General features: G+C 40.5%; 1 protein-coding gene across 2 annotated transcripts in view; it reads right to left on the reverse strand.

The window, feature by feature from the left end:
- ADCY2 (adenylate cyclase 2) overlaps positions 1-26,270 on the reverse strand; it is a 442,623-nt gene that overhangs the window by 341,296 nt on the left and 75,057 nt on the right. For both annotated transcript variants that reach the window (XM_074945057.1, XM_074945058.1), the window contains exon 3: positions 6,560-6,721. In XM_074945057.1, coding sequence (XP_074801158.1) covers positions 6,560-6,721 — 162 coding nt within the window. The remainder of the gene's footprint in view (positions 1-6,559; positions 6,722-26,270) is intronic.

Below are 26,270 nucleotides of genomic sequence, written 5' to 3' on the forward strand. Positions count from 1 at the left end.
AACAAAAGAACTTCAAAAATAGACTCCAACGAGAGACTGCTGAATTGGAATTAATTTGCAAACTGGATACAATTAACTTAGGCTTGAATAGATACTGGGAGTGGATAGGTCATTACACAAAGTAAAACTATTTCCCCATGTTTATTTCCCCCCCCCCACTGTTCTTCAGACGTTCTTGTCAACTGCCCACCTTGGAAGTTGGTCCACCTTGATTATCACTACAAAAGGTTCCCCCCCGCCCCCGCTTTCCTGCTGGTAATAGCTCACCTTAAGTGATCACTCTCATTATAGTGTGTATTGTAACACCCATTGTTTCATGTTCTCTATGTATATAAATCTCCCCACTGTATTTTCCACTGAATGCATCCGATGAAGTGAGCTGTAGCTCACGAAAGCTTATGCTCAAATAAATTTGTTAGTCTCTAAGATGCCACAAGTACTCCTTTTCTTTTTGGACCATTAATGTTGATTTTCCAATAACTCTTGGAACATTGGGAAAGTTGCAGAGGACTGGAAAAAAGTCAATGTTGTGCCAATATTTAAAAAAGGGATGAACCTGGGTAATTATAGAACTGACAATCTGATAGCATTCTCAGGCAAAATAATGGAATGGCTGATACTAGATTTGATTAATAAAGAATTAAATGGGAGTAATATTAATCCCAAGCAGCATGGGTTTATGCAAAATAGATCCTGTCAAAATAACTTCTTTTTTTTTGAGATTACAAGATTACCAAACGGTTTATAAAGGTAATAGTATTGAGGTAATATACTTAGGCTTCTATAAGGCATTTGAATTGGTACTGCACTCCATTCTGATTAAAAAACTAGAATGATACAAACAAACACGGCACAAATTTAATGGATTAAAAATTGGCCAACTGATGACTCTCACAACGTAATTGTGAATGGGGACTCATCTTTGATATGCTGTGTTTCTAGTGGGGTCCTGCAGGGATCTGTTCTTGGTTCAATGCTATTTAACATTTTTATTAATGACCTCGAAGAAAACATAAAATCATGAGTGAAAGTTTGCAGATAACACAAAAATTAGGGGAGTGCTAAATAATGAAGAGGACAGGTCACCCATACAGAACAATCTGGGTTGCTTGGTTAGATAGGTGCAAGCAAATAACATGCATTTTAATATAGGTATATATAAATATCTAGGAAAAAACCTTACAGGCCATACTCACAGGTTGGGGGACTCTATCCTGGGAAGCAGTAATGCTGCAAAAAACTTGGGAACATTGTGAGTAATCAGCTGAACATGAGCTCCCAGTGCGACACTGTGGCCAAAAGGGCTAATGCAATCCTTGGATGTACAACCAGGAGAATATAGAAGAGGAATAGGGAGATTATTTTATCTCTGTATTTGGCACTAGTATGACTGCTACTGGAATACCATGTCCAGTTCTGGTGTCCACAGTTAAAGAAGCATGTTGAAAATTGGAGAGGGTTCATAGACGAACCCCAAGAATGAATAAAGGATAGTTATAATGAAGGACTTAAGAAGCTCAATTTATTAATCTTATCAAAGAGAAGGTTAAGGAGTGACTTAATTACAGTCTATAAGTATCTAAATAGGGAACAAATATTGGATATGGGCTCTTCAATCTAGCTGACAAAGGTATAACAAGATCCAATGCCTGATGCTGAAGCTAGACAAAAATCACACCAGAAATAAGACCAAGATTTTTAACAGTAAGGTTAGTTAGCCATTGTAATAATTTACCAAGGGTTGTGGTGATTCTCTCACTGGAAATTATTAAAATCAAGACTTGATGTTTTTTCTAAAATATATGCTCTAGTTCAAACAGAAATTAATTAACAGAAGTGCTAGGGTCTGTGTTATGCAAGAGATCAGACTACATAATCAGAATTGTTCCTTCTGGCGTTTTAATCTATGAATCTATTAAATTTTCACCCACAATGTGATTACCATTATTAACATTTATTTCAGGGGCTTGGGGTGTTCCCATAGGTGCAGAAACAAAGAAAAAACCCCACTCTTTTTTCCCCAATAGGAATGAGAAAAGACATGTAGTAGTAGCCAATTAAAATATACCTGATGCCATTTTCTTTCCCTACTGTTTTTTTCCTGTTTAACTAACTTAAAAAAGAGGGAGACAGAACTGAAGGAGTGAAACAAGTGTTTTATTACAGATATGTTGTTAGTGATCATCGCTGTTAAGGTTAAACCTGGAATACTTAAAGTCTTTTGGATACACATTTTATTCTCAACCCATGTTGGGTAAAGTCTGTTTTGAAGACTAATCAAAGCTACAGTAAAGACACTAATGTACAACCTAGTTCAAAAATGATTATGTATTTCTGAACTTGGATTCCTTTCTGCTGGTGGGCTGGGAATCAGAGTAACTTGCAAAATGATGTATAACACAATTTTGATTGTCATTAGACGATATAATGCTCCTGAAAGAGATACCCTGGGAAGTGACACATCAGACAACACCCATTAACTGACATATACATCATTTCTGTAACTAAATTCTTCTCTGAGAACTGATTTCATTCAAAATGGCAATCTAGGCATTTGTGTACATTCGAGTATTTGAGGTCTACCAGCGGGAAAATTGGCTCTCTCACTACCATCCCATTTCTAATTATTTTGTAAGATAAGTAAACAGTACAAATGAATAAAATGTGCAATTACATAAATTAGAGCATATTATTATTGTCTTTGAAGCTGGGGTCTTCTACAAAAAAATCTGTTGCTTTGTTGTCAGATAAAATAAACACAATTAAAGCCTGGCAGCGTAAGCTACTTTCTTTTTATGGAACCAATCTATATTGTGTTCCAATGGCACTGAAGCCAAAAGGTTTATTTGTTTATTTATTTTAAATCAGAGCCAACTTTAGCTCTACAACTACAATTTGTCCAATTCAGCCCCCAAAGAGCTCAAGGTCTAGAGGTTCAGTCAGCTGTAGGGTGACCAGAGATCCCGATAAAATTGGGATTGTCCTGATTTTTAGGTCTTTGTCCTGCGTCCCGACTGATGCATGGTAGAGATGCCATTTGTCCCAATATTGTGGCTTTGGCCACTTCGGCGGGTTTTTTTTTTTTTGCTTCCCCCATATGTCCCAATATTTTCCCCGTTAAATCTGGTCACCCTAGTCTGCTGACAGCTTGCTTTTCTCTAGATTTTAACTACTAATCTTTGTGAAACAATTTCATGCCAAACCCCGATCTAATCCTCACTGACAACCACTCTTTGTTTAAGAAAAGTCTTTATAGTATGGTCCTGTTACGTAATTGAGAAGAGCTATTCTAGCTCTGGCATTTGGTCATTTATAGAGCTGTGCAATACACCGAAACTTAAAGATAAGTAAACAAGTGTTAATAAGTATTAAACAATGATTTCCAATGTATCCTCCACACCCTGAATGGCATGTTATATGGACTGAATATTATACATTAACAGCAGCAAATCAGAAAATATACCTATTTTCATGTATAGAGATGTAAGAGGGCAATATATTATTCTTCCAAAAATATACAAAGGTAAATTTTCTTTACTTCATTGTATTCATGTACTGAAGTGCACTGCTGAGAGTCAGAGAGCAAAATTAAGTTATGAAATCCAGTTTGAGGTATATCATTGGCATACATTTTATTTCTTTCTCCCATATAATTGGAGAGTCAAATCCAGCTTTTCTTCACCTATGGCTATGAATTGATCTTCGCTTACAAGAAAAACAAGACAAACACCCACCTGGAAGTACCCAGTTACAAACAATAGAAATCTAAAGCATTTGGAGATCCCACTGCATTACTGTAAAGGTACACAGTTCTGCATATTTTTTTTTAAAAAAGTGGAATACTGTCCTGAAAATTCAGTTTCTATACAAATTCACTGGCTGCACAAAGTCCTTCCATTCTCTCCACACCAAACAGGAAGATACAGATGATGAAAGAGATTATTGTTTCTGTGGAACAAGTCATTTCCTTGTATAGATTGTGGAAACACTTCTCTCCCTAACAAATAATATACTCTCAAAATATAAACTTTAGTTGGAAATGACTGCAACAAGAGTTACCAGAATGGAGTGTGACATTGTGCCATCTCCTAGCCATGAAAAGGCACATAGTGGAGGATAACATAACTGGTACTTTGCCAGCTAGAAGTAGCCACCAGCCATTTGCAAAATGGTGACATCAGGGATGCATCCATTTGGTTGTGCCAAATTTTGAACAGATAGAAAAGCATGCTGGCAAAAAACAACAACAACAAATATTCTTGTGATTGCCATTACAATCACATATGGATACTGTATGCAGAATCCATTTTCCTTTTATTCATAGAATCATAGAACTGGAAGGGAGCTTGAGAGGTCATCCAGTCCAGTCTCCTGAAGGACTAAAGTATTATCTAGACCATCCCTGAGAGGTGTTTGTCTAACCTGCTCTTAAAATTCTCCAATGATGGAGAATCCACAACCTCCCTCGGCAATTTATTCCAGTGCCTAACCACCCTGACAGGAAGTTATTCCTAATGTCCAACCTAAACCTCCCTCGCTGCAATTTAAGCCCATTGCTTCTTGTCCTTATTCTCAGTGGTTAAAGAAGAACAATTTTTCTCCCTCCTCCTTGTAACAACCTTTTATGTACTTGAAAACTGTTATATCCCCTCTCTTTTCCAGACTAAACAAACCCATTTTTTTCAATCGTCCCTCATAGGTCATGTTTTCTAGACCTTTAATCATTTTCATTGCTCTTCTCTGAACTTTCTCCAGTTTGCCCACATCTTTCCTGAATTGTGGCGCCCAGAACTGGACACAATACTCCAGTTAAGACCTAATCAGCTCAGAGTAGAGCAGAAGAATTACTTTTTGTGTCTTGTTTAAAACACTCCTGCTAATTCATTCTAAAATGATGTTCACTTTTTTTGCAAGTGTTACACTGTTGTCCCATATTTAGCTTGTTGTCCACTATAACCCCCAGATCTCTTTCCACAACACTCCTTCCTAGGCAGTCATTTCCCTTTTGTATGTGTGTAACTGATTGTTCCTTCCTGAGTGGAATACTTTATATTTGTCTTTTATTGAATTTCATCCTATTTACTTCAGACCATTTCTCCAGTTTGTCCAGATCATTTTGAATTATAATCCTATCGTCCAAAGCACTTGCAATCCATCCCAGCTTGGTATCGTCCGCAAACTTTATAAGTGTACTCTCTATGCCATTATCTAAATCACTGATGAAGATATTGAACAGAACCAGAACCAGAACTGATCCCTGTGGGCTTCCACTCATTATGCCCTTCCAGGATGACTGTGAACCACCGATAACTACTGTCTGGGAACTAGACAGTACTAGTTATGCTCCAGATACACAGATATTACACAGATATAATCACACACACATAAGTGGTAGCTACTACACTAATCAATAATGATTTTTTTAAAATGTAGTTGAATATTTCTATAATATTCTGGCCTAAAGTGACACTAGCCCTTGCAGAAGGCCCAGAATAATTGCACCTTCTTTGTGTTTCCCCAACCCAAGGACCAAAAATCACCGCCAATAGGCAGGAAGAAAGTGAGGCCATATTCCTGATTCAAGTGAAACTCCTACAAAGAAATAAACCTCAGATAATCTTTTCCTCATGCCTCATTTAATATTATTGATAACACAACCCTGCACTCAGAACTGGAACTAAACCTTAAATCTACTTCCCTAAAGTAGGAGTTTCAAGATATTTAAGTCAGCTTTATTGACATTCACCTATGATTTGGAATACGTTATACACAAACTATACTTGGATTCTCTAAATTTTTCTAATTGAAGTTCCAAAACATGAGTGGAAATGGTTTCATTCTTCATCACCTTATAATGCATTGATTGGTTGGTATTCTTACTGTCATTCTGTTAATTTTCTTGCCTCTTTTATGTATACATTTACAAAAATCTAAGCAAATTATTTTTTAAGCAATGCAGTTTCAATGCAAAAGAAAAATGATAATTTGTTCCTAAACAAGCCCATCTATTTCTATAGGGTTATACTAACACTGATAACATGAAAATTGTCTTCCAAGTTAAATATACATTTTCTCCTCAAAATGTGTTTTAAAATCAAAGCTGAGATTCACACATTATTACAAATAATGTAAAAAAATTCTGATAATTTGAATTTTTTTAAAAAAATCTGTGAATTTAATTGTACACAATGTCTCATACAAAAGCAACAGAGCTCAGTTACATTAGAAATAGTCTTTACTTGGAAAAATGGTATTGTAATTCAGAAATCAGGATAATGGATATGCCACATACAAAGGCTATGCTAACCTTAGTATCTGTGTTGATAATTACTAAGCAGCCGTTGATTCTACTGGTGGAGTGCATGTTCAGCTATCCATTAACAGAACTGACATTTAACCTTAATATAAGAAAGAGTGAAGCTGTTAATTAGGTTGGCAAGCAATCCAAAAATGCAAAGAGAAATAAATTCATGTTCCCAGGCATAGATCACAGTATCTGCTGCCAAGTTTACCTGGCAATTCAGTGCGTAATCAATGATTAATTCTATGAATCACCTACCTGCCAAACCAAGTGTTCCTTTATGATGGCTGTAGCTGATAGACAGATGCTCAGCACAATGGTGTGGGATGAAGAGGTCAAGACGCTGGCAATTATAGCATCTCTCATGTTGAAGGGCAGCATGGTATATACCACAAATATAATGAACAAGAAAAATGATACCTGTGTGGAAGAGTAGGAAAAAAAAAACCTGTCAATTTCACTTTGGAATAAATAGAAGTTACCAGTCAACATTAAACTAGCTGAACTACAATTCAACTGTAAACTATAAAATTTCTTTATAATTCAACTTATGTTAACATATAGAGGAAATTTAAAATGTTCACGAAGGTGCCATAGACAAAAGTACTGAATTCTATTTGGTTTAAAAATTGCAGTTTCAGAATTTTTCCCACATTTGTTTTACAAAAACATTCAGATTTGTCATTATAAAACAAAATAATAGTTTCATAGCATCATTCCCACAACTGAAGGGGGATTTTCTTGGAAAGAGAAGCTACTTACCTTACAGCAGGTAGAGTTTTTGAGATGTGTGGTTCCTATCTGTATTCCATTGTGGGTACAAATACACTCCATGCACCTGATACTAGAAGATTCTTGCTTGCAGTGTCTGTTGGTCTGCATTTCCTCCCCTCTCCTCCTCATGCTCTGAACGAAAGGTATAAAAGGTGGCGTGGACCAACCACCTTTCCAGTTCCTTCTCTACCATAAATTAAGGAAAGAATCTGAAGCAGAGGGGAAGGAGGGCAGGTAGTGGAATACAGATAGGGATCTTGAAGAAATTCAATTACTTTAGGTAAGTAATTTCTCTTTCGTCTTTGAATGCTGGTCCCTATGTGTATTCTATTTCACTGTGTTGAGTCACTGTGGGCGACTGTCATACAGGCAATGAGAAGGGCGTGAGAATCTGGGCAGCAAAGATGATTGGAGGACTGACACACCAAAGAATCTGTTAGTTATGGAGGCTTGCACTATGGCGTAATGTGTCATGAAGGTACAAACAGAATTCTATGTTGCTGCTTTATTTCTTGGGGTGAGGCTACTAAAGCTGCTTGCACTCTAGTAAAGTGGGCTCTTGCTCTATGCGGGAGAGGAATATGCACCAACTGATCAGAAGGATACAGCCTGAAATGCTCTTGAAGACTTTCTGAGAGGAGATCAATTGACCTCTCATTCGCTCCACTAGGGAAACAAATAGTCTAGGTAACTTAGTGATTGATTTTGTTCTTTGCATTAATATTTGTCACACACACAGGGAATGGAGTCTCTTATCTTCAGAGCTGGCATGAGGCTTTGGAAAAATATAGGTAACTGTATTGTCTGATTTATGGGCAAGTCTGAGATTACTTTAGTGGTGAATTTTGGGTGTAATCTCAATGAGACTTCATCCTTATGGAATACTGTATACAGTGGATCATCTAGAAGGGTTCCAAGTTCTCCCACCCTTCTAGCAGGAATGATGGCCACTCGGAAGGCAAGCTTTATCAATAAGTGAGACATTGAGCACCCAGCTAATAGTTCAAACAGTGGTTTAGTTAAGGCTGAGAGTACCCAGTCAAAAGCGCAGATTGCAATCAGAATGGTTATTGGAGTAAAGATTCAAACCAAACCTTTAAGAAAATGTACTGTCACAGGATGGGTAAAAATGGAATGCACAACAACTGAAGGATGGCAGGTGCTGATCACTGCCAAGTGAACTCGCAATGAGCTAAGGGAAAGGCCTGCAGGAGACAATCCAGTGCCTGATTCCTCTGGGGACATGTGACAGCGCTGGGCCCAAATAGAGAATATCTTCCACTTGGCTAAGCAGCATTTCCTGCTGGATTCTTTCCTACTGTTAAGGATGGCTTGAATGGCTTCTGAAAATGTCTGTCATGTGTTTGACACCAACCCAACACCATGCCATGAGATAGAGAGAGTCCGTATTGGGATGTCTGATCTTGCCTTTGTCCTGGGTCAAAAGATCCAGGAAGGACTGGATGCTGCTAGGTGGACAGGTTGACATGTGAAGAAGGCTGGGAAATCACAACTGCCAGGGCCATCAGGGAGTGAAGAGAATGATTCTTACTCCATCCAGTGCTGCAACACTTTTTATAGTGGGGGTGCTGAAAGCCAGATAACGAAACTGTAAACCATGTGTGTTCAAAAGCAATGTGAAAAAGCACAATTCCTGCTCACACCACACGGGTGCAGCACAGCTCCCGAATTCTCAAGAATTGCGAAATAATTCTGGCTTCATTCTGACAGCACCAGCAAACTTTTCACAGTAAAACCTGGGGGTGTTGCAGCACCCCCCACAACCGTGCCTATGACTCCATCCTGTTCGATATTTCAGGGAACTCGGGATAAGAGTGGAATGGGGGAAAAGTGTATCTTAAATGACCCGCCCATAAGTCTAAATGGGCACCAGGAGTCCTGACCCTGAGCCCCTCTGGAGAAGTAAATTTTGCATTGCATGAGTTGTGAAGAGGTCCCAATATGGGGTTCCCCAGTAACTGAATATATTGTTCACCATGGAATCATGCAGCTTCCTTTTGTGGTTGATAGAGAAATGTCTGTAGAGGCTATCTGCTACTGAATTGTGCATGCCTGATAGGTGTACTGCTGATAGGGTAAACCAAATGCACCAATTCCACAGGCTGACCACTGACTGTAACAGTTGCCGTTGAGCTTGATGCTGTATCTGCTGCATCAACTGCAGCCTGTAGTGACGATCTATTCATCAACTTGCCTTAATTGATAAGGGCCTGAAATTATTCCCTACCCTCTTGAGGGAGTTTATCCTTAAATTCTGAGAACTTCAAGTAATTCATGAAATTGTACTTTGATAGCACGACTTGGTAGTTGGATATTCTGAATTGGAGGCTGACTGACATCAAAACCTTACTTCCCAGAATGTCGAAACATTTGGCCTCCTTATCTGCAGGAGTAGCTCTTGGGTGCTGTTGCCTACTCCTTTCTTTGACCACTTGGGCCACCACAGCAGGATGGGTAAACAAAAACTGCACACTTGGATGGAATGAAGTCCCTCTTTTCCACCCTTTTAGAAGTAGGCATCTGTTGCTGGAGTATGCCATGCAGTTCTAGAATGGCCTCTTTTATAAGAAGTGCTACTCTTATAGGTCTCAAGATTTATAAAATATCCAAGAGCTTGTGATGAGAGTCCTGAGCTTCTATATGGATTTGGGAGTCTGCCACTCCTTGACAGCTCTTGAAACTGCCTATGGTCATCTGGGGAGAGGACGAGGCAGGAGAAACTGCCTCATCCAGGGATGAGGATGATATTCCTGTCAGTGTCAGCAGTACCACTGGATCAGGCTCCTCTTCCTCCTCTTCAATGGATTCTGGATGGAGATCTGGTTGGTCTAATAGGGTAGAATCATAGATTTGTAGGACTGGAAGGGACCTTGAGAGGTCTTCTAGTTCAGTCGCGTGCACTCAAGGCAGGACTAAGTATTATCTAGACCATCCCTGACAGGAGTTTGTCTAACCTACTCTTAAAAATCTCCAATGATGGAGATCCCAAAACCTCCCTAGGCAATTTATTCCAGTCCTTTACTACCCTGACAGTTAGGAAGTTTTTCCTAATGTCCAACCTAAACCTCCCTTTCCTAATGTCCAACCTAAACCTCCCTTGCTGCAATTTAAGCCCATTGCTTCATGTCCTATCCTCAGAGGTTATCGAGAACAATTTTTCACCCTCTTCCTTGTAACTACCTTTTATGTACTTGTAAACTGTTATCATATCCCCTCTCAGTCTTCTCTTCTCCAGACTAAACAAACCCAATTTCTTCAATTTTTCCTCATAGCTGGCGTTTTCTATTTTTGTTGCTGTTCTCTGGACTTCCTCCAAATTGTACACATCTTTCCTGAACTGTGGCACCCAGACCTGGACACAATACTCCAGCTGAGGCCTAATCAGTGTGGAATAGAGCAGAAGAATCACTTTTCGTGTCTTGCTTGCAACATGCCTGCTAATACATCCCAGAACGATGTTTGGGGTTTTTTTTGCAACAGTGTTACACTGTTGACATATTTAGTTTGTAATCCACTATGACCCCCAGATCCCTTTCTGCAGTACTCCTTCCTAGGCAGTTATTTCCTCTTTTGTATATGTTCAATTGATTGTTCCTTCTTACGTGGAGTACTTTGCATTTGTCCTTATTGTATTTCATCTTAGAGAGGTGATGAGACTCCAGGTAGGATTGCAGAGATTCAATCACCATGGTCCCCAGTAAGAGCAGCTCGAGGGTCAAAGGTAGGCTGTGGCGGTCCCAAGCATTGGGTACTAGTGGTCCTCTGGAGGGTATCCAGACATGTGAGGTGGGGCCCAGGAGATTCTCGATCCTCTGTCTGGGCTGCCCTCTCTACGTGGAGGAGCTGTTAGACTATCGGATCTATGTCTATGAGTGGTGTCACTGGTACCACTGAAGTTGGCATATAGCAACTAGTAGACGGATTGGGAGATAGATTTCTCCCTTTCATAGTCCCTGTGGACCATTTGTGTCAGAACCTCTCTCATGAGGACAGGTTATTATAGAAAGGGATATTGTGAATCCAACTGCATGAAAATATCCTCTGGAATGGTACAACTCTCTCCCACTCTTGGGAGATGCAGACTCTCTTCTTCATATACCATCAGAGCCGGTAAGAGGAGGCTTTCAGAGATTGGTGCTTCTTTATGAGAGTGTGGTGGTATTGTCGGTGTCTATGGCTCTCTACGTCTATCTATTGATCAGTACTGCTAGTTCTCTTGGTTCCTGGTGTTGAGTGCTGGCTATTGATGGAGTTGGTCTTGCTCCAGACGTCAGGGCCGGCACTAGGTACTTCTGGTCTTATGAGCCTGTTCGTTGCACCCAGGAGTCTTAGGGAAACCTACATCTCTCGAACCAGAACATGAGGGATCACCCATTTTGGACAGAGACAGAGAAGAAGCCATCCTTTTGGAAGTAGAGTTAGGTGGGAACTTACCCCAAGGTTTCTGAGAGCATTTCTAGTCTCCTGCTGAGCCTGAGGAGTTGAGTCCTTGGCTCTCCTTTTGCCCACCTGAGTCAGACGTTGCACTGCTAGGAGTTGCACTTCTCAATGTTTCTGCCCAGTGGTCCTGGTGGTCTGCCTGGCCAGGATCAGATTGGGCCTCATTGCACACTCTGTAAGATATTTCCTATATCTGAATTCCTGCTTGCCAGGGTCACCCAGGAAAGGAGCAGCACATGCAGCACCTTAGTGGAGAGAGAGCTTTTCAAAGGAAGTAAAGGCACAGCTGGAGGTCACTGCTGACCAGAAAGGAGCAGGGGCAGAAGATACAGTTCTTAAAGCCCAGAATCCTGGGCATAATCTGAATCCTGTACTAGGAATGGGGGTTTCCTGCAATGGGAAGGGATGTCCCCAAATTCTAATAACTAATTCTAGACTGACTAAGACTAAATCTAACTAAAAAAGTCTTATTTACAGTATTTAAGGTTTAAAGTCAGAGGATGAAGTCCATGGACATTGAAGGGTCTATCACAGACCATGTCATGGTAAAAAGCATCTGAAGACATGGTCAATCTATCCTGCCCTGTGTACTTTCCTTCAGAACACATGAAGAAGAAGGGTGCAGACCAACAGACACTGATAGCAAGAATCTTCTAATCTCAGGCACACAAAGCACATGCATGCCAACAGTGGAATACGCATAAGGACCAATACTCAAAGAAGAACTGAGGATTTCAGACATCAGGGCTGGTGACATTTTCAGAAAGCATCTATCTATCTATCTATCGACACACACACACACACACGCTGCACTAATAAGCAGATGGCACTATGTTAAAGAAAAAAATATGCACATTTCAATTTCTGATAAAATTAACATAATACAAATTTCGGTAAACTGAAAAATATCCCAACATAAATGAATATATGAGGGCAGATTTGGCCCAGAAGTCTTTCCGTATATAATTAGTCAAAACTGTGACTTTGTGGGGATAATGCCTATAAAGTCAATGGAATTGCCTATAAAGCTTATTTGGAGTCCCTGCAATGGCTGCCTCTCAGTCCATAGTACAGAGAGCAGCCTACCAAATGTCAAAGGATTTAGGTGCAACACAACTCTCGCAGTGACATCCTGCTGTGTGGTCAGTCAACACTGTATACTACATGCTCACTATACCACTAATATGGATTCCTCCAGACCATGGTTGTGGGGAAAGGTGCTCCACTGATGACTATGTTCTAATTTTTCTGCAAATAGAAGATTTCAATTATTAGAGATGTCTATCCAGCAGCTTTTTTGAACATTAGGGGCCTGACCCTGATGCCATTGAGGTCAATGGCAAAGCTTCTTAAATTAATTTTATAGATATATAATAATTATACATACACATTCATATGTGTACATGGGGGGGGGGGTGTGTGCGCACGCGCACTTCCGACCTAGAGCTGAGCTGAAAAGGAAAGAAAGGAGGTATATCATGCAAGTGGCAATGACTGGAAACATTATGCCCATAGAGGTCAGGAGCAGATGTCTCCAGGAGCATTTAGACATTTTTCCGACACGTTTATAAACTGCGTAGCATGATCTCCCACCTAGCACAGCCTTCCAGCTACAGCTACTTCTGTGTATGGGAAGCAGGATCATGGCCACACTCCCATGCCACTAAGATATAACCTTGTGTTCCACTGACCATTCTTGTCAGAACTCACAACTAGGGTTGCCAAACTTTCTAACTGCACATAACCAAACACCTTAGCCCCGCCCCTTCCCAGAGGCCCCGGTCACCCTACACAACAATTCCGGACTCTGAGTGAATGTCTCTCTGCAGAAGCACTAGTGGTGGAGGAGAGCATTTGGGCTTCTTGATTCTTCTCTCCCTCAGAACAACCATAATTTGGCCGACACTATATACTGCATGACATTATTCTTTTGGTTTTATGTGCACTGTGATGGAAATAATCTAGTAGAAATAAAATTGATTTTTTTTAAAACAAAAACTCACAAACCACAACAGCTCTCAACATTTTGCTCTTCCCTCCTCCTTCCTCCCCTAAGTTCCCTTTTGTGTTCTCAAATTTGCATTGCATTTGCTCATTCTTGCCTATACAATCAGCCTTGGATACAAGAAGTGGATCTCAAGAGCAGTAGAAGAACCATAAATATTACATTTAAATGCTGTCATCACAGACAGTCATTAGAATATGTTTGACTTCCCCGTTCCACTCAAGAAGTTAGATCTATGCATTTCTTTTTGACATTACAAACAAACCACACATAATCCATTAGAAATGTACAGTAGCAGTGCTTGACTTGAAATGCATGAAATGCAAGGCAAAGAACACTTGACAATATTTGTTTGTGCAGCTGACTAGTTCATTCAGACTATTTCCATTTTCAATGGTTTCTCCTAGCGATGATTTTTTTTGTTAAGATAGTGTTTGAGGCTTAATGGGCTTCATTCAGCAGCTGTTTGACTAGATGGTGATCTTGAAAACTGGGTCAGAGAAAGCTGCTACAAAATAGAAGAGTATAGTGATGGCTGGAAGTATTTGTGACAGTACACTGACAAAGTAAGTAATGCATCAGTTTGAAATTTTTCAAGGGAGTTGTAATTTGCATAGCAGAATTTAAAACCTACCAACAGTGATTTCTTTTGTTAGTGCAGTAGATTAACATACTTTTTTTTCCTCCTCTTCCTCCCTTGTTTTGGTTCATTTTTCTTATACAAATAAGTTCCAACTGAGTTGAAAAAAAATCAAGAGAAGCTTTGAACAGCCTTATAATCAAGATACAATGCAAAATATCTGGGGGCTCAGTCATCCTACACTTTGTGCACTGTATGGACAGGAATAACTAAGATGCAGGAGAGGTAAGTATGCAAGCTTCAAAAAAAAATGATAAAAACATGTGTCATGCTCACTCTGAACAGGAGGGTTTGGAGAGGTGAAATCTCGCCCCACCTCCAGGGCCAAGGTAAGCTGCTGCAAAGTGACTATTACCTATGTTATTGTTACCTTTTCTGACTCTCCACAAATATCAGTAGGGTGGAATAATCACTGCAGTCTCTCCCTGCTAGTCAGGGCCGGCTCCACAGTTTTTGCTGCCCCAAGCAGTGAAAAAAACTGCCACCGCGGATGGCAAAAGGAAGAAACAGCTGCCGATTCGCCGCCGTGGCCAGCGAAGAGGAGAAGCTGCCGTTGAATTGCCGCTGTGGCCGGAGAAATTGCCGCCCCTTTCTAACTGCTGCCCCAAGCACCTGCTGCTAGTTGTAGGGCCAGTGGATCTCTTAACCTAACCTATTCCACCTCCATCTCCTCCTCTTCATCAGTACCCATAGTGAGGTTTAAATGGTGCACAGGGCTTTGCCCTGGTTCTCCATGCCAGGGTGAATTTCACCATCTATTCATAGTGCTGGATAATCAGCACAATTCAATTGCTGTTCAATTGCTGTTCAAAATCTCAGAAAAGGGGCATATCACAGGAAAAAAAGGATGCAGATAAGGGAAACATGACACTGCTATGTTTCTCTGTTTCCAGAGTGCCCCAAGCAGATGTATGTTACACTGATCTGCAGACCAGCATCTCTATGATACAAGAGTGATTCCATGAAGGATGGTGTGCCCATCCAGAAACAGCAGTAGCAGTGACAGTAGAAAGAATGAAAAACCCAGAAAAGAAATGGCTCCTAACCTAGGAGAACAGCTAGGGAGAAAAGGAAAGGTTGACGAAGCCTGTTATTTTTATAACAAATCTCAAGTGATAAGTGGAACAGGCTCTACAAGTCAGCACTGCATTACTAAAATACAATTTCTTTCTTTCAAAGCATGCTGAGTAACAGACTTGAGCAACACTAGTTTTGGTTCAAGCCTCACTTCAGTTTTAACATTTGTGAAATATTTTATCTTCTAATCTGCCACAAACTGATATTTTCAGGTTTTTTGCAAAATTAATATTATTTAGAGTTTAGTGGTCCCAAGTGAGAGAGTCTAAATAAAACAGGCAATAAAAAGGGCGAGAGAAGGAAGTCTCACTATCTCCATTTTACTGAAGGGAAGACGGAGGCACAGAGATTAAGTGACTTGCTTACAGTCACGTAAGAAGTCTGCGGCAGAGACAGGAATTGAACCCAAATTCCCCTCTTCCCATCTCTTAACCATACGGCCATAATTCATCTTTTTCTTTTGTATTTTTATGAACACTGAAAAAAGCAAACAAAGTTGACAGAATTTGCCGCTCACATCAATTTTACATTGCCTGCCCCATTGAAAGGGGAAGGATATTGCACGATATTTGCTTTTTTACACCAAAAGCCAATTGAGAAAAAGAGAAGCCAGATGTGCTTCTTACATCAATTACATTCCAACAATGACCCATGGCTTCTCTAGCTGGATGCCGTTTTTAAACTATTGGTAAATGGTTAATCATAACTTGTCTGGAATTATGTAAAAGTCACCCAACTTAAAAAAGTTACTGTCATCAGAGTTTCCCCCAGAGTTGTTTTCACTAAAGAGAGTGACATCCCAGCCCTGAAGCAGTCATGCAGATCCAAGTACACTGTTAGTGTGAACAAAGAGAAAGCGTTGCTCTGGACAGATGGTTGTAATGAAGCATAAGCCAATAAAACATTTGTAGTTAAATGGGACCATATTTTACTTGTAAATATAGTGACAGCAACATTTCATTAGGAGAATAATAATAGCTTTATGCTGTGTCCCCTAGAAACACCCTGTTGCCACCTGCAAATATACACACTAGTCGGCCAATTTATTAAAGGATAATTCTCAAAGTATTTATCAAGATCCAGCTTTTTTTTACTGTAGATGGAAATGGAGTAGACATTTCACTGAAGAATAAAGAATTATCCCCTTAAAAGAGAGATATTTGATTACAGCTATTGGTTTCAAAGGAAAGAAAAGGTATCTATATACAAAAACAGAGCAAAATAAAATAAAATTATACACACAAAATGTATTTAAGAAGTTTATTCCATTTTTGTTAATGTCTATAGATCTTACAAAATTGTTTATACATATTTAATAATATGTTTGTTTTTATGTTTAGGGAGGGTTTAGGGAAGCTGTATTCTCTATTCGGACACAAAGAGTTAATGTTGCAACTGCATCACAGTTCCTTGTGCCCTTCCTGAATGTGTGAGTTTAAGTCCTCAAACATCTAAAAACCAAGGTGCAAAATTAAGTTCATACTTCCCAAACAAGTTTCACTTCATGTTAGGATCACCTTCTGTTCTGAGCCACCAAATAGAAGAACCTATATGTAACCCATATAGGACAATAAAGGATAACAAATACAGTACAGTGGCCTACCTGATTTTCAGCAAGCAGGCAAGTTAGCTCCTTGTATACAGGGAGGAATAATGGGAAAGACTGGGGACTAAAAGGTCCAAAAAGACTTTTAAATGTTATAGAGCATTCCATAAAACCATCTACCACTCAAAAGGGGGTTGGGGGATGGACAAGAAAAGGCCTTTAAGATGGGGAGCACTATTCTCAGATATTACAGGGCTAGGTGTAGCCCAAAGTGAGGTTTTGGTTTATGTAAAACTATTAGTTATCTATCTAGCTGTAGCCAATACATCAGGGGTGACCTGTCTATATAGGCGAACGAGGCGGTCGCCTAGGGTGCCAAGTTAAATGGGGCGCCAAATTCAAGGACAAAAATCAAATTAAAAAAATGAAAAAGATTAAAAAAATACAAATAAAATCACGAAGATGTCATTATTTTAATTCCCTTGAGCGTACAGAGGGAATATGAATTATAATTTCTCTACATTTCTGAGAATTTATTAATATGTCAAATCTTTTATTTACTGCAAAAATAAATAATATTTTAGCAATTTTTTTTTTCAATTTGGGACATAGGGTCAAGATAAGCCACTCCACAGTTTTGATGAGCAATAACCCAGCCACAATGAAACACATCCGCCAGCAGCAAGAGCTGCAATGCTAATGACACCTAACTCAAATATACATCAAGGTCGCATAGCCGGAAATTCATGTAGAGCGGAGATATCGCAAGTTCATACATGTCAAACAGTCATTTTAACACACGTTGCAGGTAGATGGTTAAGAATCGAGTGAATACTGTGGAAAATTGTGTTTCTTGTTGCCAAAGAATAAAGATACGCATTTTGGATTTATAATGTTGAAAGATATTATTCTTTATTCTTTAAAAGCATTATTAAACCTTAGCGTTATTATCAGGCTGTGTAATTATGAACTTTTCTTTGTTGTACCTGGTTCACATGTAATAAATAAGGTCCATAAAAGAAAAGTAACAGCGTTAATGCTTAATAGACTATGAAAGTGATGACATCACACTCCAAGCAGCTAACCGTGAGGAAGGGGATTACTTTCCAAACAACCAGTGTCGGGTTAGAACGTCGAAAAAAGTCATTTTGTTTCCTTGTAAATGCTGTAACTAACTGTTTTAATAGGTAAGTGAGTGTCTGTTACTAATAATTGAACCTTTAAGCAGTGAAAAGACGTGTTGGGATGGCTGCAATGTGGTTTAAATCGCCAACCATGTGGTGGGTGTGTCAGCGATCCTTAACGCTATAATGCTTGCAGTCAGGAGCACAATACATAGCAATATTCAAATGCCCCATGGCAGAAAGAGGAAAAAGAAAACCCTCAGGAGCTGAGTATTATAAATAAAAGGCTGAGAAGGAAAAAGGACCAAGCAAAACAGCAGGGATCCTTCCTGAAATATCTTCTCTTTAATCCAAATAAAGATGGAAGCAGTTCACAGCATCCAGAAGAAGGAATTTTACTTGGAGAGGGGGAGATTAGCTCACATCCACATGGAAGCAGTTTGGAACATCAAGATGAAGTTATATTACTTCAAGATGAGGGTAGCTCACATCCACAAAAAAGCAGTTTGGAAACTCAAGATGATGAAAACTTACTTCTAGATGAAGGCAGCTCGCAGCATCAGACTGATATGGAAGTGGAAAAAAATTATTCATCTTCAGAGATACATGCAGAAATTGAAGTAAATGAAGTAGAAGGAAGAAAGGATGGCGAAGTTACAAACAAGTTACAGCTTTATAGCCCAGATGTGATGACAGTGTGAGGCAAATTCTCATGGAACATGGACCCAAACAAGTTCATGAATTTCCCTTCCCTAAGGATGGAAATAAAAGAAAATTCTCTGCTCAGCATTACAAGAGGAAACTCATTAACGGGGAAGAAATTCATCAAAACTGGTTACAATATTCAGTGTTGAAGGACTCTGTTTTTTGCTTTTGCTGCAAGTTGTTTTGAAATCAAGCAACTGGTACATCACTTACTGAAAATAGTTCGAAGGCCTGGAAAAACATATCTTCAATTCTCTCTTCCCATGAAAGAAGTACAGAACATTTGGAATTTTTTCAGAATTGGAAAGAACTTGAATTATGATTGAAAAAAGGAAACACTATCGATGAAGAAAATTTATGTGTGATCAAGGAAAAAAGAATATTGGCAACAAATATTAGAGCATCTGATTGCTTTAGCGAGAGTTCTCGGTGGGCAAAATTTAGCATTCTGCAGCACGGTAGAAATGAAAAATTATACACTCCAGGTAATGGAAACTTTTTAAATTTGTTGAATACCTAGTTTTGTTTGATCCAGTCATGAAGGAGCGTCTACATAAAATAATTAAACAGAAGTTCATTACTTAGGAAAAAATATGCAGAATGAACTGATTTAAATCCTAGCAAATGCCATTAAAAAGAAAATTGTAGAAGCTGCCCATTCTGCAAAAATACTTTTCAATAATATTGAACTGTACACCAGATGTGAGTCATGTTGAACAAATGATGATCATTCGTTTTGTGGATATGGAAAAGTCTGCAGGTGAAGATAATGTTGAAGTGCTCATAAAGGAACATTTTTTGGTTTTCGTACCACTGAAGGAGACGACTGGAGTATTTATGACAAACTATTCTACAAGAGCTTGAAACAATGTCATTATCTGTTGAAAAAACTTACATGGTCAAGGCTATGATAATGGGAGTAATATGAAGGGTAAAGACAATGGTGTGCAAAGGGGAATGATGGAAATCCATCCTAGGGCCTTTTTCATTCCTTGCAGTGCACATTCTCTGAATTTGGTTGTCAATGAAGCTGCTAGACGCTGTTTGGAGGCAAGCAGTTTCTTTGACGGGCTGCAACGTGTTTATGTGTTTTTCTCAGGCTCAACACGCCATTGGAAGATTCTGACTCGCCATGTGAATTCTCTAACTGTGAAACCACTTAGTGAGACAAGATGGGAGAGTTGCATTGATGCTTTGAAGCCTCTTTGCTATGTACTTGGGAAATATTTATGATGCCCTAATTGAAATTTCTGATACTACCTTTACTGGATCATCTTGCAATATGGCACATTCAGATGCAGAAGCTCTTGCAAATGGCCTTTCCAAGTTCAAATTTGTGACTTCACTCATTTTGTGGTATAATATCCTTTTTGAGATTAACCTCACTAGTAAGCAGCTTCAGGAAAAGAACTTGAACATACATTCTGCTATTCAAAAACTGCAGCAAACTAAAAATATTCTGGAGGAATTCAGAAGTGATGAAGGGTTTGAAAGACCACTGGTAGAGTCTCTTGAGCTTGCTGAAGAAAGAGACTTTCCGACAGAATTTGAACCAGAGCCAGTTCACATTCGGCAAAAGAAACAGCAGTTTTTGTATGAAGGACGAGACACACCCATTCAGAACCCAAAACAAAGGTTCAAAGTGAATTTCTACTTTGCAGTCCTTGATACTGCTATTCACTTAGTTGAGGAAAGATTTCAACAGATGCACCAGCTAGAGTCAGTATTTGGCTTTCTATATGATATCAACAGCTTGCAAAAGAAAACAGCAAAACAGAGAAGAGAATTTTGTATAAAACTGGAGTCGGCTTTGATTAATGAAAATTCAAAAGACATTGATGCTACAGATTTGTGTAGCGAGCTTCAGGCTTTTTCAAGATGACTTAAGAAACATTCCACTCCTGAAGAAGTACTGAAGTTTGTTTGTGAAAATAAACTCAGACAGTTTTCCAAACATTTTTATAGCTCTACGCATTCTTTTAACTTTGCCATTTTCCGTAGCTAGTGGAGAACGTAGCTTCTCAAAGTTAAAATTGATATAAACATATCTGCATTCAACAATGGTGCAAGAGAGACTTGTTGGACTTGCCACAATGTCAACAGAGCATGAAATAGCTGGAAAACTGGATCTAAAAGAACTAGTGACTGAATTTTCAAAACTTAAAGCAAGAAAAGTCATGTTTTAAGAGCACAGAGTGTTTTTTATTTGGAGTGTTTTGTAAATACAGGTTAAAGTTCATTGAAGAGTTTTCTTATTTCTTTCTATATTGGATGTGGTGGTAATGGCAGTTAAAGCAGGATAGCATAATGGATGATTTTGGATTTGTAATAATAAAAACTATAATTAACATTTTAATGCATTTTTATTTGAAATCGGACTGAAATATCATCTAGCTGTTGTGTACAAATCTATTCGGAAAATTTCGTGTCTCTATTTTATCTGATCTCAGAAACATTCGTTGGACAGACGGACGGAGGGACAAACCGATTAATTATGCCTCTGTTTAAAAAAAATGCTTAAAAAAAACATTAAAAGGAAAAAAAGGGGCTAAATGTTTCCCAGTTTACCAAAAACCTCATCCTAGATCTACCCTTGGGGTTTGGGGATGGGGGGCGCCGATTGGATGGTTCACCTAGGGCGCCAGTTGCTGGCAGCTAGCCTAGGGCCTCCCCTGCAATACATGCTACACCTCAAGAAGATACACTTGGTATGGGAAAGGAGGGTGCTGCTGTTTGAAACCATTCCCACATGTTATGAAAGTTAAAGAAGCCAAAAGACTGTGCTTACCATGGCTGCCTGCAATCTGAATTCTGTTGCCCGGCCCTGCGTGTGTGATCTCTTACACCAAACCGGCAGGCCCTCAATATAAGAGGCAAAATGTGACCTTGTACTGAAAGCACATGTGCTATGTAATGTTAACAGCTTGGTTCACTGTGAAAGAGTCTACCCATTGTTCTCTAAAATGTGTCTTTTTAAATACTACTCTCCCTTTTTTTTCCTCCTGCAGCTGCAAATGTTTCAACGCTCCTCCTATCATCTCCGTCCCAGAGGCTAGCGCAGATAAGAAGGCGAAAAAAACCGCACTCGTGATGAAATGTTCTCTGAGCTCATGCAGTCCTCCCGCACTGAAAGAGCTCAGCAGAATGCATGGAGGCAAACAATGGCAGAGTCCAGGAAAGCAGAAAATGAACGGGAGGACAGGAGAGACAAGCAAGATGAGAGGTTGCGGGAGCAAGAGGAGAGGTGGCAGCAGCATGATGAGAGGAGGCCTGAGGCAATGCTGAAGCTACTGGAGGATCAAACTGATATGCTCTGGCACCTGGTGGAGCTGCAGGAAAGGCAGCAGGAGCACAGACTGCCGCTGCAGCCTCTGTATAACCGCCTGCCCTCCTCCCCAAGTTCCATAGCCTCTCATCCAGACGTCCAAGAATGTGGCGGGGGGGGGGGGCCCCTCCGGGCACCCAACCACTCCACCCCAGAGGAATGCCCAAGCAACAGAAGGCTGGCATTCAATAAGTTTTGAAGTGCAGTGTGGCCTTGTCCTTCCCTCCTCCCCTCATCCACCACCGCACCCAGTGCTTCCCTCCTCCCCCACCCCTCCCGGGCTACCTTGGCAGTTATCCCCCTATTTGTGCGATGAATTAATAAAGAATGCATGATTTTGAAACAACAATGACTTTATTGCCTCTGCAAGCAGTGATCGAAGGGGGGAGGGCGGTTGGCTTACAGGGAAGTAGAGTCAAGCAAGGCAGTGGGTTTTCATCAAGGAGAAACAAACAGAACTGTCACACCGTAGCCTTGCCAGTCATGAAACTGGTTTTCAAAGCTTCTCTGATGCACAGTGTGCCCTGCTGTGTTCTTCTAATCGCCTTGGTGTCTGGCTGCGCGTAATCAGCGGCCAGGCAATTTGCCTCAACCTCCCACCCCATCATAAACATCTCTCACAGATATTGTGGGAGCACACAGCAAGCAGCAATAACAATGGGAATATTGGTTTCACTGAGGTCTAACTGAGTCAGTAAACTGCTCCAGCATGCTTTTAAATGTCCAAATGCACACTCTACCACCATTCGGCACTTGCTCAGCCTATAGTTGAACAGCTCCTTGCTACTGTCCAGGGTGCCTGTGTATGGCTTCATGAGCCATGGCATTAACGGGTAGGCTGGGTCCCCAAGGATAACTATAGGCATTTCAACATTTATTTTTTGGTCTGGGAAGTAAGTCCCTTCCTGCAGCTGTTCAAACAGACCAGAGTTCCTGAAAATGTGAGCATCATGTACGTTTCCCGGCCATCCCACATTGATGTCGGTGAAATGTCCATTGTGATCCACCAGTGTTTGCAGCACCATTGAAAAGTACCTCTTATGGTTTACATACTGGCTGCCAAGGTGGTCCAGTCCCAAGATAGGGATATTTGTTCTGTCTATCACCCCATCACAGTCAGGGAATCCCATTGCAGCAAAGCCATCCACTATGACCTGCCCATTTCCCAGAGTCACTACCCTTGATAGCAGCAGCTCAGTGATTGCGTTGGCTACTTGGATCACAGCAGCCCCCACGGTAGATTTGCGCACTCCAAACTGATTCCCGACTGACCAGTAGCTGTCTGGCATTGCAAGCTTCCAGAGGGCTATCGCCACTCGCTTGTGAACTGTGAGGGCTGCTCTCATCTTGGTATTCTTGCGCTTCAGGGCAGGGGAAAGCAAGTCACAAAGTTCCATGGAAGTGCCCTTACGCATGCGAAATTTTCACAGCCACTGGGAATCATCCCAAACCTGCAACACTATGTGGTCCCACCAGTCTGCGCTTGTTTCCCAGGCCCAGAATCGGCGTTCCACGGAATGAGCCTGCTCCATTGCCACCAGGATGTCCAAATTGCCGGGGCCCGTACCTTGAAAGAAGTCTGTGTCCATGTCCTCATCACTCTCATCACCGCGCTGCCATCGCCTCCTCGCCTGCTTTTGCAAGTTCTGGTTCTGCACATACTGCAGGATAATGTGCGAGGTGTTTACAATGCTCATAACTGCTGTTGTGATCTGAGCAGGCTCCATGCTTGCCGTGGTATGGCATCTGCAGGAGAGCAGGAGAGCACAGTTGCAGCGGAAGCGATGGCTGACGACAGATGCCATGAGAATGGATATTTATAGAGAACGACGAGAGGACCTGTGAGGTGGATTCATGAGAGCAGGAGAGCAGAGTTGCAGCAGAAACGGTGGATGACTATGATTAGTACTGCGCACATTTCCCGAGGAGGAACACACGTACCCGGGAGCCCATGACAGACAACATGGAGAAATTCGCTATTGAGACAGCAGCAGCAGAGCAGAGTTGCAGCAGAAGCGGTGGATGACAACGGTTTCCAGTCCTACTGCACCGTCTGCTGAATGCAGTTTGGTGTCCACACGGAAAAAAGGCGCAAAATGATTGTCTGCCATTGCTTTCACGGAGGGAGGGGTGACTGATGACATGTACCCAAAACCACCCGTGACAATGTTTTTGCCCCATCAGGCACTGGGAGCTTAACCCAGAATTCCAATGGGCGGCGGAGACTGCGGGAACTGTGGGATAGCTACTCACAGTGCACCGCTCCGTAAGTCTATGTTCGCCATGGTAGTGAGGTCGACTTAATGTGCTTACTGTGGACATACGCAATCAACTGTATAAAATCAATTTCTAAAAATCGACTTCTATAATATCGACCTAATTTCATAGTGTAGACATATGCTGAGAGTCACTAAAGGGGAGCAGGGAGGAGAGCGCATGAATTAGAAGGAGAAACCTTTACTACTGTTCCTGCCACGCCCACAGTCACCAGGGACATGCGAGCCACGTGACACTGTTAAGCCTGTCATCCTGATCCTAAAAGGCATCCTAACCAGAGTGGGCCAGAGAGAGGGAACCAATGACATCGCCATCTCGACTAGCTTCAGCTAAATCCTGAACAACACCCAGAATATGTGACCGAGGTTTCTGCTGCCACCTTCTCCCTAGTGTGTCATTTTCCTTCTTACCTAATTTCTCCTCTTCCCTATCTCTCCCCTTTTGCCTTCTGTGTAGTGCGAGTTTGGTTTAGCCAGCCAAGACAACACCATCTTCTGCAAAACTCTGGTCACAGGCTCAGACTAAAGACAGCTAAAAGCAAAACCTTAAGCACCCTGACACAGTTACAAGTCTACCAGGTCTCCAAGTGGCTGAAAAAACTGGGTACTGTGCCTGTGGGTATGTCTACACAGCCAAAAAGACCCATGGCACCAAGTCTCAGAGCTTGGATCAACTGACTCAGGTTTGCAGGCCTTGTTCTGTGGGGCTAAAAAATAGCAGTGTAGGAGTCAGGGCTCAGGCTGGAGACTGGACTCTGAGACTCTCCCCCTTTGCCAGGTTTCAGAGCCCAGGCTGAAGCCTGAGCCCAAACATCTGTAGTGCTATTTTTAGCCTGTCAGCTTGAGCCCAAGTTAGTTGACCCAGGTTCTGAGACTCGCTGCCGCAGGGTTTCTTGTTTGGTTGGTTGGTTGGTGTTGTTTAGATGTACCCTGTGTTTCTCCAGCAGTGAGGATGCAAGTAAGAGTTAGCATCAGAGACAGAGCTGCATTTTCTATCTTTGCTGTTCTTTTCTCTTCCTTTTTGGGTTTGTTTCTCTTGTGTTGTCTTTTAAGGGCACAGGATCAAACATCTTCAATAACAGCAACTACCATCTCAACTACCATTTCTCTTTTCCCCCAAAAGGCCAGTTAAATTCCATTTTTAATACCATCTAAAAATTGTCAAATATAGAATTTTCCTTTCAAAACTCTACAACAGAAGGGAAATGGATTAGGGCACGTTGTTAAAATGAAAGCCTTACTTATCTCTTTATATTTCAAATGCTTTAACTATTAGTTCTTCTTTTTCAGTATCTTTAATAAGAGATTTTTTTTATAGTGGTTGCTACAATAAAAGTAAGCCTGTGATAGCTTGACACAAAACCCCGCACTGTACTTAACTATTTAATGCTGTAACAGTGAACAAGAGTTTCTTTAACATCTTATCACTTGTTGGGGTCAAGTCGTGCCCCTTCCAATACAACATTACATAGCATGGCACTCAAGGTGCTGAACAAAATATAAATAAAATAAAATAAAATAAAACCATAAATAAAAACCATGATTAAAATATAAAAAAGATATAACTAACTTAATGCGCTCTTAAAGGCAAACAAACAAAAGCAAATGAGAGGGTCCAAATGTTGATTAAATTAGTTATGTGCAAACAGAATAAAGTCCAACTCAGTAATATGTAAGCAAATTTGATGCTTCAAAAGATGAAAACAATTATGTGTCAAATCAGCTGGGAAAAAGAATTAACACATAAATATAGGAATGATAATCTGGAACAGTTTAAAACATTTTAGATGCCAAAAAAGCCACATTTCAGAAAGAAGATTACACCGAGTAAAAAAATAGCCTGGCTTAAAAAGGAAGTGAAAGCAGCTATAAATAATAAATATAAATAAATGGAAAAAGAGGAAGTTAATAGCAATGAATATGGACTATAAATTCAGAATTATAAAAAAAACTGATAAGGGAAACAAAAGATCATAAGGCAAAATCTAGGACAATAAGAAGGTTTTTTTAAACATACTAAGATCAAATGGAATCCT

This window comes from Natator depressus, chromosome 2 (assembly GCF_965152275.1).
Source record: "Natator depressus isolate rNatDep1 chromosome 2, rNatDep2.hap1, whole genome shotgun sequence".
In the NCBI taxonomy this organism is placed as follows: Eukaryota; Metazoa; Chordata; order Testudines; family Cheloniidae; genus Natator; species Natator depressus.